The sequence below is a fragment of the Orycteropus afer genome, unplaced genomic scaffold, assembly GCF_000298275.1.
Source record: "Orycteropus afer afer isolate SDZICR_OR568_19922 unplaced genomic scaffold, OryAfe1.0 scaffold00311, whole genome shotgun sequence".
NCBI lineage: Eukaryota > Metazoa > Chordata > Mammalia > Tubulidentata > Orycteropodidae > Orycteropus > Orycteropus afer.
This window is the reverse complement of record NW_006921898.1, coordinates 531,406-546,265: the sequence shown is the minus strand read 5'-3', so window position 1 is coordinate 546,265 and position 14,860 is coordinate 531,406. Positions and strand designations below refer to the sequence as shown.

At 45.1% G+C, this 14,860-nt stretch overlaps 1 protein-coding gene across 1 annotated transcript in view; it reads right to left on the bottom strand.

Annotated features, from left to right (window-relative positions):
• The window catches only part of LIMD1 (LIM domain containing 1), a 90,600-nt gene that overhangs the window by 30,064 nt on the left and 45,676 nt on the right, over window positions 1-14,860 (bottom strand). Inside the window, exon 2 of the mRNA XM_007951732.1 lies at window positions 9,633-9,734. Coding sequence (XP_007949923.1) covers window positions 9,633-9,734 — 102 coding nt within the window. The remainder of the gene's footprint in view (window positions 1-9,632; window positions 9,735-14,860) is intronic.

Here is a 14,860-nt window from a genome sequence, read left to right as displayed (position 1 = left end):
CTATTTTATTTACCTGAAATCAATGAAATGGTATTTACTTAGTGTTTTAGATGTAGGCTTTTCACTAACTCAGACAGACTTCCCCCAAATTGTGTGAGATTTCACTATAAAATTCATTCATGATCTTTAACAAACCTGGGTGTTTCGTTTTTGAAAGGTGGAATGGACAGCAGTACAGATTCTTCATCTGTGTTTGTATTTTTTTCCCTAGGGTATAGTTGGCAGACCCAGTGCATCCTCCCATCCAGAATTATAAACACTAGGTTATGACACCTATCCTTGCACTGGCCCAGGTGGACAGACCTGAGCCCTCTTCTGTCCTCCTCTGAGCTCAGTCCTGTATTGGTTTGATGGTTTGGGCATAATTTCCATCAGTCTCAGACTGGGTGCCTCCTAAACCCAACACACAGAGCCCCCTTATGTTCTTAGGGGGCTCTGGGAGGAGAGTACATGTATCTACTCCATCATTTTCCAACCTGCACAGCTGATATGTATTATATCAGGCAAATATGCTGCAAAAGATCTCTTTAAGGTGTTAAAAAGCAAAGATGTCACCTTGAGGACTAAGGTGCACCTGACCCAAGCCATGGTGTCTTCAATCACCTGGATGGCAAATAAGGAAGACTGACAAAGAACTGGTGCCTTTCAATTATGGTGTTGGTGAAGAATACTGAATATACCAGGGGTTGCCAGAAGAACGAACACATCTGTCTTGGAGGAACTATAGCTGGAAAGCTCCCAAGAAGCAAGGATGGCAAAACGTTGTCTTACATACTTTGGACATTATCAAGAGGGACCAGCCCCTGGAGATGGACATCATGATTGGTAAAGTAGAGGTTAAGTGAAAAAGAGGAAGACCCTCAATGAGATGGATTGACACAATGGCTGCAACAACTGGCTCATATACAGTGACGACTGTAAGAATCAGTACAGGACTGGGCAGTTCCATTCTGTTGTACACGGGGTTGCTATGAGTCAGAACCAACTCGAAGGCACCTAACAACAACAGCACAGCCTAGACCCAAAAGAAGCCATGAACATGACAGAGCAAACAAATGTCACCTTGACTCCAGTACAGAATCTGTCTATTCTTCACAAAATGAACAAAACCGTACTTTTGGGACCTAAAATTGCCTGGACTGAGGACACAGTGGCTTTGCCTCCTTTCTCCACCACAGTGTGTTCTGGAAGGTGCTAAGGATAACTCCACTTGACCCCTTAAGCCCAGCACATTTTTTTTCTCCATTTTCATTTCACCTCTCACTCAAACCACAGATGGGCGCCAGCTTCTCCTCAGATAGTCTACTCGACACAGGGTGTCCAGACACACTAAGTGTGTGGCCGCCAGCCAAGACCACTCCTGCCTTCTCTGAGAACCCTCCTTCCCTCTCTAGTGTGCACCAACAGCTTCCTGAGAGCGTCCAGGCAGGGGGCACTAGGCAGAGCCCGTAGGGAGGAAGGGCCACAGCTCACATCTCCACAGCAACCACGTACACTGGCTGCCCAGGCTGCCAGGAAAGAAGGGAACTTGAACAAACCACATTTGTGTCCAAACGCTGGACCCTGAATGCTTGCTTCCGGGAACAAACACTAAGGAAACAATACGGCAGAAAGGTGAAAGTTCCATGCATGAACACATTCTCCAGGGTGATGTGTAATGACCAATGATCAGAAATGAGCTTGATGCCATAAACTGTGGCCATAAACCAAGTAAGTCTTCCTGGTGGACTCAGCTGATTAGCACGTAACTGTTAAAACAGTTTATTATGAAGACTGCAGAGACAGGGAGGAGTTCACAACATGATGTTCAATCAAAAAGGATACAACACTGCTTATCCACAATGACCACAACTCTAAAACTGGTGTATATGTGTGGACAAAAACTAGAAAGGAACATAACTGTGCTAGAATGATAAAATAGCAGGTTTCTTCTTTATAAATTTCTCTGTGGTCATCATGTTGTTGTCACACTAAAAACGAGCTAAGTACCATGGCCTGTTGTCAGAGAGGTGGGGGAATGCACGTGTCTGTGTAGGGGCTGACGTTGCATGTATCCACACAGGCCAGGTTTACCTGGTCTGGATGTAGCGTCGGGTGGTCATCCTGGAACCCAAGAAGGATGAGAGGCCTTGAAGGAGTTGTTGCCGGGGCCATCTTCCTCTCACCTCCTCATCTCCCCGAAGGGGTAGCATCAGACAGTTTCTCATCACCTCCTGGGTTCTAATAAGGTCTGAGGCTGTGCCCTGCCCCTTCAGGATATAGCTGCAAACTATAAAATCCCTTAGCTGCATGCAGAGCTTGCTCTTCAGCAACTGTGTGTCCGTCCTATAGCTCATGTTTTGGCACCTTTCTTTTTGGTATGTGGTACAAGGGCCCAGAGGCCTGTAGGCTACATTACTTTTCAATGTCTGTCTAAATCTAAAAGTGTCTATCAGAACGGAAGGTACAGACAACAAAGATGAACCCTTCTGCATGTACAGTACTGCACTGTCAGTGATGGCAAGCATTGATCTATGGGTGGATAGATGGGTGGACAGGCTGAACGATCAGGTATGTCTAAGGCAGGGGGGAGCATGTCCATGACCATGTATAAGGTTGGCAGACAATGTTTCTACAAGCATATTTGTATGCACCATAAGAATGTCCAGGTGTACAGTAGACCTGACAAAGGACAAGGCTGTGGTGACTTCTTGGCCACAGCCAATTATCCTGAGGGAGCGAGTAGTTGGACCTGTGGGCTCAGGACCGTGGTCACAGGGGACATCAAGCTCAATTGGTATAACATACTATTCAAAAACATTGTTCTACATCCCATTTTGGTGAGCAGTGACTGGGATCTTTTAAAAGCCTGCAAGCGGCTATCTAGATGCAACAATTGGTCTCTCCTCGTCCATCGTAAAAAAAGAATGAAGAAAACCAAAGATGCATGGAGACAATTAGTTCAAGGGACTGGTAGATCATGTGATCCTCAGCCTATGTGACCATGAAACCAGAACTAGATGGTGCCCGGCTACTAATGTCAACCACTTGGAGGGGGATCGGTGCAGGAGATCCTGGATAGAGTGGAAGAACAACATGGAACAAAATGCAAAATCATAGGAAAAGACCAGGTTTGCTGGTCTGATAGAGCCTAGTGAGACCCCTGAGACTATGGTCTCTGGTTACCCTTCAGGTCTGGAATTGAACTCACTCCTGTGGCTTACTTGGAGTGATCAATCAAGGGAGAACAGAAGGAACATAACTATGCTAGAATGATATAATAGCAGGTTTCTTTTTTAGAAATTTCTCTGTGGTCATCATGTTGTTGTCACACTAAAAACGAGCTAAGTACCATGGCCTCTTGTCAGAGAGGCAGGGGAATGCTCGTGTTTTGCATAGGGAGATAGCTTGAGGGGTGGGAGTACATGGGAGGAAGGACACAGGGAAGAGGTAACTATGGGGAGGAAGCGGGAAGAGAGCTGTTACATTGAGGAGAATGTCATGAGACAAAATGTGTATGAACTGCTGTATGGAAAATTAATTTGCTCTGTAAACTTTCACCAAAATCACAATAAAAATGAATAAATAAATAAACTATCTATCTAAATCTAAAAGTGGCTCATCTTATCTTTACCAGTTAAGTCTGGTGTTGCCCTTGCCTTGTCTTGTAAGGGTGTATGACCCTGATAAGACCCCAATATTGTGATTTAATGCAATAACAACAAAATCCAGGAAATGTGCATGTGTGTTTGTGTGTGCATATATATGTATATGAAGCCCTGATGGCCTAGTGGTTAAAGCACTTGGCTGCTAACTGAAAGGTGGGTGGTTCAAACCTACCAGGTGCTCCATGGGAGAAAGATAAGTCTGCTTCTATAAAGATTACAGCCTTGGAAACCCTATGAGGCAGTTCTATTCTGTCCTATAGAGTTAGTATGACTCAGAAATTGACATACAAACTTAACCATCACAGCCAGTGTTACTCTTGCTTCATACCTCAGTGTTTGTTACTGCCAGCCATATGTCATTAATGTGCAAAATGGTCAGATATTAGATTTTTTACTATTGTCGTAAATGCAAAATGTTGGATGATGAGGTAGTTGATAAGTGATGGGTAGGTGTATAGTCACTACTCATCTGTCTGTGTGTCATACTGCAGTGGCTTGCATGTTGCTGTGATGCTGGAAACTATGCCATTGGTATTTCACATACCAGCAGGGTCACACCCAGTGGACAGGACTGGGCAGAGCTTCCAGACTAAGATGAAAGGCCTGGTGATCTGCTTCCAAAACTAAGCCAAGGAAACTTTGGCTTTAGCAGGTTAAAGACAAGTGACACATGGGCTATCACCAGGTCTCACCACTGGCCTGGGATGACTGAGGGAAAAGGGTATGGATTTTTGTGCCAATCACAACAGAACATTGCCTGACTTGTGTGCTTTTGGACACATCATTGGGAGGGATCACTGGAGGAAGACATCATGTTTGGTGAAGCAGAGGGTCACTGAGAGACCCTTGGTGAGATGAACTGGCAGAAGAATGGCAGCCATAAATGCGAACATGCTGGTGACTGTGAGGATGATGCAGGGCCAGGCACTGTTTTTTTTTTTCTGTTGTACATAAGGTGGCCATGAATTTGATTTGACGTGACAGCAATGTAAATACAGATGTATTCACATACACACAGCTTTTCAGCTAGATTATTTTCCTAAATAACATGGGAAAACAGAAAACACACACACAGATGCTCATAAACACATACCCTAACCAGGTCTCTCTATTAACAATCAAAATATGACACCTAAGTCTTTAGCTTGGTTTGGTGGCAACCTATTAGAGGGAGAATCAGAAAAGTGGGCAAGTGCAAGGATAATCCAGATTCAGGAGCCTTGGGTTCTGGTGCCAGCTCCATTCCTGGGTTTCTGACCTTGAGAAATTCTCCTCTCTCTGGGCCGCAATCTTTTCTACAAACGTGAGGATGGATTCAATGAGCCCCAGCCCATGCTGTGCTGTCTCCATGGCGCTGAGGCTCACAGAGACACACTCGAGGACCCTCAGAGCCAGGACACAGAGTATGCAGGCGCCTCTACCGAGAACCTAGTTAAAGGGCAGCAATAAGTTAACTAAACAAAAGGCAAATGGCTTGTAATGTTCAAGAGAAGCTGCTCAGACACATGCCTGGTCTCCAGCCATGCCAACGGCTCCTACAACAGAAGCCATACGCTCCCAGACAGGAGTGTGTGCAGGCCCTGCAGCAAATGAATGCTGCTGTGCCTGCCTTTTGAGAGAGGGGCCTGGTTCACTAGCACTGGAGACACAGGGGCGTGTGATGCCCATTCTACAGTATAAGACCAGGAAGAATGGCAGAACCAAAAAACCAAGTCAGTTGTTGTCAAGCCGATTCTGATTCCTAGTGACCCCATGTGTGCTGGAGTAGAGTTGTGCTCCACGGGGTTTTCAAAGGCTGATTTTTCACAAGTAGATCTCCAGGCCTTTCTTCCCAGGCACTTCTTGGTGGACTCAGACCACCAACCTTTTGGTTAGCCACCAAGTGCGCTAAAATGTTGCACTCCCCAGGGACCTTAACAAGAAAGCAAAACCAAACCAAACCTGCTGTCATCAAGTCAATTCTGACTCACTGAGACCAGGCCATGTCAAATTCAGGAGAAAAAGTTCCATCCTGTTAGGAGAACAGGGAGAGCTTCCTGGAAGGGCAAGTATTTGAAATGAGTCTTTAAGGCTGGACAGAACTTAAATGTATAAAGTGAATGAGGAGCAGTGGGGGTAGGAGATTCTAAGGATCAGTGTGATCAGAAGCATGGAAGTGGAAGAGGGAAATCCGGTTTGACTGATGAGGAAGGAGGAAGCAATGAGACAGAGACCAGACCACAAGGGCTTTAAATGCTAGACCAGGTAAAAGCCTGAACCAGTGTGGTCTTTCTTAAGTGTGTGTGCCTGTCACAATTTGAAGCAACATTAACTCAAGTCACTAAGGAATAAATGACTATTTATACAGCCACAGGTGGAACCAACTGACTCATCCATAGGTTTGAATCCCCCACTCCAATAGCTTTCTTAGTTCAAATGGCAATTGCTTGGTGTAAAAATCTGTCTCTCTTCAATAATTTTTCTCCTTATTCTAGAAAATAGAGCAAATATGGGGAAATAGCTGTAGGAGGCAAAGGTGTTGAGACAATTTTTAAAATAGAGTATAATCACAACTCTCATACAGACATGGCACAAATATATGTGTGGTGTAGTAAATTACTTAGTGTGGCTTTTCTACCCATTTTGTTGTTGTTGTTATGTGCCGTCGAGTCAAACCCGACTCATAGCGACCCCTCCTTGGGTTTCCGAGGCAGTATCACTACGGAAGTAGGATTGCCCAACCTGCCTTCTGAGGAGTGGCTGGTGGGTTTGAACCGCCAGCCGTCTGGTTAGCAGGCAAGTGTCTTAGCCACTATGCTACCAGAGCTACCCATAAGTCTTTGTAAACCCCAAGGTAGGATTTGCTATGAGCAACTGAGGAGCTCCTGATTGCTGAAGGTGTCCACCTGGAGTATTTCTGTTGGGAGTGGCACAAAACAATGTTCTGGGAGGTGCCCACTCTCTCTCAGGTGCTTAGAGTTCTGATGCTATGATTGGCTAGTTGGACCACCCTGCCGGGCTCAAAAAGAGGCCTTCTAGAGGCAAAACTCTCTCTGACTGCTGGTGGAGGAAGACATGCTGCCGAAAAAGACACGCACCCCTGAAAGAGACACGTGCTGCTGGGAAAGAGACACAAGAGACATACATTGCTGAGTGAGACACCGAGGGACCAGAACTGCTGGGAAAGAGACTGTTGGCTGAGGGACGGTAGGCTGGGAGAGAGACTGAGCATTTTTCCTGAACTTGAATTGTAGCCTGTGGTGCTTCCCTAATAAACCCCATAATCTGTGAGCTCTGTGTGGCCACTTCAGCGAATTATCGAACCCAGGAGAGAGGTGGTGGGTGCTTTGGGAGGAACGGTTGGTGAAAGGGCTGGAGGGAGGCAGCATGTCTGGCCTTGTAGGAATAGGCCTTGGGTTACTGCTAGTAATCCTGTCTTCCTCTTGTGGGATTAGAGAAGGTCAGAACATGTGGCCTCCTTGCCGTTTTTGCAATATGTTAAAGGTTTTTTTTTTTAAAAAAAGAAAACTCGTTAATGAATAAGGGAGCCAATAAGAGGTTAAAGCTGGGAGACTTGAAAGAATCATACATATACAGGCCATCAGGAATGCAGAAATAAACCTGCTGAATAGATGTAAAATTGGGCAATACCCACAGGATATCCAGACTCAGCTTGCATTGCTGTGGACAAGAAACATTTGCATTACTATCAGTGTTCTATTACTTACAGAGGTTACATCACTCAGATAGTGAAAGGCCCAGAGACCCCAGAGAATCACATAACCAGACAACTCCTTGTTTCTCCATTGAGGATGCTCAGTAATTCTGGATCCATTTCAAAGTCTTTTACAACTTTCACTACAAAGGTGAGTATTGATCAGTGTGCAAATGGTAAACTGTCAGGCACGTATTTTATAGGAAATCCCAGTGAGGATTAGAGTGTGAGGGTTATAACTTGGGCATGTGACCAGGCCATCAGGGCTCAGTGGGTCCATGCCCAACGGGTTAAGTCTATACTGGGAATCAGGAGGCTGTGCGTTCAGGAGGGTCTCTGGCTATACCACCAACCAGCTGTGAGTGGCTGGTAAATGCTATCAAGTCAATCCCGATTCATGGTGATGACACCAACTAGGAAACACAGGATTTTCTAGGCTGTGATCTTCATGGGAACAGATTGCCAGGTCTTCCTCTTGAGTTACTGGGTGGGTTTGAACCACCAACTTTCTGGTTAGCAGCTAAGTGCTTACCCATTGTGCCACCAGGGCTCCTTAGTTGTGAGCTAGTCCTTCCGTTTCTCTGAGAGGCATCTAAAATGGGAAGTCTGGCATTAAATCAGCAATGTTCAGCCCTGACCACACACTGTAGCTGTGTAGGGAGCTTTGGAAAAAAAAAACATTTGCTCTACTCTAGAGAGTCCACTCCTGCAGACTGATCCAGCTGCTCTGGGGCGGACCAGGTCATCACTGGTTATTAAAATCTACCTAGGCGATTCTAATGAACAGCTAGGCTTGGGAACTACTGGGCCAGCTCCTAAGTAACAACTCCTTCATCCCTGACACTCCATGACTTTGTTGTACCATTTTCTTTTACTTGACAGCTGCTCACCTTGGTAGGGAGTCCTTGGATGGTGCAAACAGCTGATGGGCTGTGCTGCTAACTGAAAGGTTGGTGGTTTGTGTCCACCCAGAGAAGCATCAGAAGAAAGGTCTGATCTACTTGAATCGTAGGGACTAGCTCACAACTAAGGAGCCCTGGCGGCACAATGGTTAATGATCTAATTCTGAAAACCATCAGCCACCGAAAACATTACAGAACATAGCTCTACTCTGGTGATTTTAGGCTTGGTGGAGAATGTGAGACCACTGGCATGTTCTCCAAAGTCACACCCCAAATTTAATCTTTAATAGGGACCAGAAAACACAAGGAATCCATTGACTTGGTTAAACTTGGCAAACATCCGGTCATATGTTAAAATCTTCCATTGGGGCATATGCCATCAATTCAGTGAACAGTTTGCTGAGCTGAGCACAGGCCCAGCATCCTGATTTGCTGCTTTAGTCATATGGACGCACCTGAGCAGAGAGATGTCCTCAAGTGTGTACACTAGCAAGCACAAACATATGTGAGGTACATATACACACAAGCACTTGTACACACTCTTACACACTCAGACACTAGCCTCCAAATTAAAAGTTGTAGTCAAAGAATTGGGGTCACACTGGGGGTAACTGTGATGGATTAAGTACTCTTTGGTTGGCTGGTCCCCTCAGTGGGACAGGTAAGTGACAGGTGGGCAGACAATGGTGCATCCCAGCACTTGCCCCTCCACTCTCTGACATGCATTACAAACTCTGATGCTATTAAGGATTGCTTTGAACCCACTCCAACTTACCACCAAAGCATGTCACAAGTATTCTTTGGTACCCAGTGATAAGTCACCTTACCCTGACCAGCCTCATGTGGTGGAAGAAGGCCTGTTCTAAAGAACTGTCCTCCTTTCTATGGGATTGGGGAGGGCCATGGGCCAGTTGTCCATCAGGGAAGAATGGGTTTCCCTTTTGCTGTGGTTTGAATCATGTCCCCTAAAACTATGTGATACGATTCTAACCCCTATACCTGTGGATGGAATCCCATTTGGGAATAGGGTTTTCTTTGTTATGCTAACAAGGCTGTACCATGTAAGGTGTGCCTTAAACTGAATGACTTGAGATATGGGGGGGAAGGGGGCGTTAGCTGCTACGTGGAGCTCTCAAGGAACACCAAGAAGAGTGCTAGAAAAGCTGAGACAAGGACTTTCTCCCAGAGTGGCCAGAGAAAGTGGTCCCTTAAAGCTGGCACCCTGAATTCAGACTTCCAGCCTCCTAAACTGTGGGAAAATAAATTTCTGTTCTTTAAAATCACCCCCTTGTGGTATTTCTGTTGCAGCAGCTCCAAGAAACTAAGATACCCCTCTTGATCCTGATGCCCCACCTTACACACACACAACACATTTGCACACACACTTACTGCAGGCCGTACAGGTGAAGCATGCATCGTGGTAGAGGTTCCCCATAGCTTGGCAGGCCTGGCCAGCCCCAAAGACCCCTTTGCTGCATTTCACACAGGCTCCTGCAAAGGCAAAAATAAACCAGTGAGTCAGGAGGGAGACAGTACAAACTGAGTCACAGAAAAACCAATGGAAACAGCAAGGCGTACATCTGTGCCCACAACTGAGCCATCATCAAACTCATGGGGTACTCCTTTGAAATAACTCTTGTTCTACCTTCAGGTTGGACTTCAGGCTGGCCCTCCCCACCTCCTGCTGCCATCCACACTGTCAGGTGAATGCTCAGAATACCTCAGCTTGGTCAACTCTTCCCCTTACCCAAAAGGTTTCAAAATTCACAGGAAAAGTCCCAAAACTGCAGGAGTGGCTACAATATGCCAAGCATGTTGAACTGAAGTATTTAATTTACTCCTCAGTGGAAACCCACCAACTAGGGTGTATTATCCTTTTTACAAAAGGCATCAGGCCCCTCATCTGTCTATTCACCCCATACCAGGGCAGCCAGTCTGTTCCTCCCTCCCTCCCCCAAACAAGTCTCCCTCAATCCAGCTCTTAGCTTTTGAGGATATGGTTCCCTTACTGAGCACACTCCACCCCTACCCTCTATCCACTCAAATCCTTCTAGACCTTCAACTTGACCTTTGCCATCCATCACTCCTTCCTCACCCTCTCCAGCTCTCTGGCTCTGAAGGCAACATGATGACATGAAAAATCAACCAGAAATTAAATATAGTCAGGTTCCAATCTTGATTGAGCCTCTCACCCACTCATTACTCACACAGCTTGGGTTAATCTATTAGGTTCTCTAAACATCAGTTTCTTAATGAGGAAGTAAAGGTTAGTTCTACTTGCCCCAAATGCATTAGGAAGTGCAATAAAAAAGATTGCTCTGTAAACCAAAAATTTTTAAAGAGCTTATCTGCCCACAATTTACCAGCTGTGTGACTCCTTGTTGTTAGCTGCCACAGAGCTGGCTCCAATCACGGCAACCTTATGTATAATAAAGCAAAACATTGCCCTGTCCTGTGCCATTTTCAAAGGAGCTCTGGTGGTGCAGTGGTTAAGGCATTTGGCTGAAAATGTCAGTGGTTCAAATCCACCAGCTCTTCAGTGGAAGAAAGAAGAGGCAGTCTGGTTCTGTAAAGATTTACAGCCTTGGAAACCCAATAGGGGTCACTATGAGTCAGAAATGACTCAATGGCAATGAGTTTGGTTCGCTTTGGCACCAGCTTCATAACTGTTGGTATGTCTGAGTCCATAGTTGCTGTCACTGTATCTTGAGTACTTCTCAGTCAAGGGGCTCATCTTCTAGTACTATGTTAGGCAACAGTCTATCATGATCCATAAGGTTTTCACTGGCTAATTTTCAGTAGCTGATCACCAGGCCTTTCTTCCTAGTCTGTCTTAGTCTGGAAGCTTCACTGAAACCTGTTCATCAAGGGTGACTGCTGGTATTTGAAATATCAGTGGCTTTGCTTCCAGCATCAGAGCAACACACAAGCCACTACAGCACGACAAACTGACAGACTAGGAGAGATTATTTAAACTCTGACATCTGGCTTTCTATCTATAAAATGGGAATATAATAATTCTCTCATATTCTATTACGAGAGAATACACAGGGTGTTTGGTACAGAGTCTGTCATTTGGTAAATGCTCAATAAACAGGGATATAAAGAATGATAGTGATATTACTCCACTCAGCAAGAAGTTGCTCTAACATAAAATGAACTAAGAAGTTCCAGGCTTCCCAGGATTTCAGGGTCCATGAACAAGCCTGAGGTCTCTCTGTCTAAACCAACTCAGGCTTCCTTTCTGCAAGAGCCCAGACTCTGGGCCAGTTCGCATACAGAAGCCTCTAAGTCTCGCTTCTCAACAACTCCTTGGTGTTCAGCAGTGCCCTCTGGTCAGGAAGGGAAGCCCTTTTCTGATTTCCCAAGACCAGGAAGGTCTTGGGCTTGAGAGTCCTACTCTTCTGCCGACAGGGTAGAAAGCACTGTGTTTCAGAGTCACGTAAGTTCAAATTGAGAAGTTATCACTATTGAATGAAGTCCAAGTTAACACTTCCTTCAGGTCAAAGTAAAAACATGAAGCCAAGGATCCTCACCAACTTTAGGAAGCAGGGCGAGGCAGTTCTTAGAAATAAAATTGTGTCACCCAAGAAAACTGACTGTTAGGGGAATCAGTTATGCAAAGCTCTGGAGAATGTAAGTGTTTGGTTATTTGTAGTTCTTCTGTTTCAACATTTTACTATGAAAATTTTCAAGCTAGCAGAAAAGTCGAATCACAGTAAACATTCATAAACCCACCACCTCAACTCTGTAACTAACATTTTGCTATCCATCCCTCTAAGAAGCTCTGGTGGGGCAGTGCTTAAGGCATTTGACTGCTAACTAGAAGGTTGGTGGTTCAAACCCAGCAGCCACTCCATGGAAGAAAAGGCAGGGCAATCTATTTCTGCAAAGATTTACCTCCTCAGAAACCCAATGGAGGTCACTATAAGTCAGGATCTACTCAATGGCTAGTGGATTTGTTTTTTATCTATCCCTCTATCAATTCAACAACCCACTTATTTTTTACCCATTGCAAAGTAAGTTGCAGGCATTAGTCCACCTCACCCCTACACACCTCAGCCTACATATAAATGACTAGAGTTCATTTCTGATTTACAGTCCTTTTGTCAAAGTAAAATTTATAAACAGCACAAGTCATAAGTGTACCATGCAGTAAGTTTTGACAAATGACCTATATAACACAAACCTTAATCCAGGTGCGTTCCCCACACCCAGAAAATTCCCCCAGGCTCCTTCTGTCCCTTCTTCTCCTTAATGGCTATGAAACAGTGTGTGTCTTTGGGGGTAGGGCAGGGGGGAGAGCATAAGTTAATAGAGTACCTCACTGCTAGGAAAAGGAAACTGTCTAGTAATTTAGAGACGCCAGGATTTTTTTGTCCAATTATTTCATACATACTCTTGGCTGCTCTCAAGCCAGGCAATACAACAGTTCTGGACAAAGCACACAGCTTTCCTGGCACTCTCAGAGCTGCTGGCATTCACCTAGGAGAGATGCATGAAGATGGCAGGTTCTGCCATTATTACTCATCTTGAAAGCTCATTTAAGCAGGCTCAAAACTCTAGAAACCAATGGTGCTGACAGCTATTGCTGGAGCATAGAGGTCACTGAACCAGGCTGGCTAGGTGAATGGCAGGCCTCTGGCATCTGAGAGTATGTGGATATGGACGTGATGGCATTGAAGTGTCCAGCACTGAGCATAGCACCTCTTTCACCTTTGCAGGTTAATACTGGTTGCCTCTCTTAGTGAATCGGAAGTGCCTTCAGGGTAGGGGCCTTACCTTAACCGTGGCCTCCAAAGAGCTCACAAAGAAGTGTGGAGTTGCATCACAGTGCTAAGTACGTCCACACTGTCCTTTCTGCTTCCCCTCTTTCCAGGTACTTGCTATCTTGTATCTTGGGGACATAAGTCCATCTCCCCTATAAGCACACTTTATAGAGGTTAGCATCTTGCTGAACTCTGTCTGACAAGCTCCACCACTGGCAAAGCACACTCGGTATGTTCTCAATAGCCATTTAGGACACAGAAGTAGAATAGCTGAGCTACGGGATAATTCAAATGTGATGCAGGGAAGGAGGCTCTGAAAAAATGACAACTATCCGGCAATTAATCTAAGAGGCTTGACTATCTGAAGAAGAATACGGCATCAGGATTGCAGAAGACTCATTAACAACCAGCGATATGCAGATAACACAACCATCCTTGCTGAAAGTGAAGATTAGCCGAAGCACTTACTGATGAAGATCAAAGACTACAGTCTGCAGTATGGATTACACCTCAACATGTTGTTGTTATGTGCTGTCGAGTCAAACCCGACACATAGCGACCCCTCCTTGGGTTTCCGAGGCACTATCACTACGGAAGTAGGATTGCCCGACCTTCCTTCCGAGGAGTGGCTGGTGGGTTTGAACCGCCAGCCGTCTGGTTAGCAGGCAAGTGTCTTAGTCACTATGCTACCAGAGCTCCCTACACCTCAACATAAAGAACACAAAAATCCTCACAACTGGACCAATAAGCAGCATCACAATAAATGGAGAAAAGACTAAAGTTGTCAGGAATTTAATTTTACTTGGATACATTATCAATATCCGTGGAAGCAGAAGTGAAGAAATCAGATGTCATACTGCATTGGGCAAATCTGCTGCAAAAGGGCTCTCTTTTTTTTTTTTTTTCCTGTTCCATATATTTTTTTTAAATTTTATTTTGATTTGGGTGAAGATTTACAGAGTAAATTCACTTTTCATACAGCAGTTCACATATACTTTGTCTCGTGTCATTGACCAAAATTTACAATGCAACAGCTCCCCTCCCACTTCCTCCCCATAGTTACCTCTTCCCAGTGTCCATCCCTCCATACTCTTCTGCGCCCTGAGCTGTCTCCCTGTGCATAAGCAGCCCTTCCTTCTCCCATGATTGTTCTCTCCAGGGTGTGTGTCTACTTGAGGTAAATGTTTAACTCACTTGCCTGTACTTTGTTTGGCTGGAAACCACAGGTGTGGGTTCAATTCCAGACCTGAAGGGCAGCTAGGGGCCATAGTCTCAGTGGTTTCACCAGGCTCTATTGGACCAGCAAACCTGGTCCCCACCTTCTTTTTTTTTTTTTTTTGCAAAAGGGTTCTTTAAAGTGTTAGGGAGCAAAGATGTCACTTTGACGACTCAGGTCTAACTAACCATAAAGACTAATTCAAACAATGATATTTTCAATTGCCTCATATGCATGTGAAAGCTGGACAGCAAATAAAGACACTTGATTTCTTGATTGCTTGTTCTATGGGTGTTGATTGTGGATCCAGGTAAAATGAATAAGGAAGACCGAAGAAGAACTGTGAATTGTGTTGGCGAGGAATCTGAAAATACCATGGATTGCCAGGAGAATGAACAAATCTGTCCTGGAAGAAGTGCAGCCGGAATGCTCCTAGGAAGTGAGAACGGCCAGACTTCGTCTCACCTCCTTTGGTCATGTTGTCAGAAGGGACCAATCCCTGGAGAAGGATGTCATGCTTATTAGTAAAGCAGTGGGTCAACAAAAAAGGGGAAGACCCTCCAGAAGATGCATTGACACAGTGGCTGCAACAATGAGCTCAAGCAGAGCAAGGATTGTGAGGATGCTGCAGG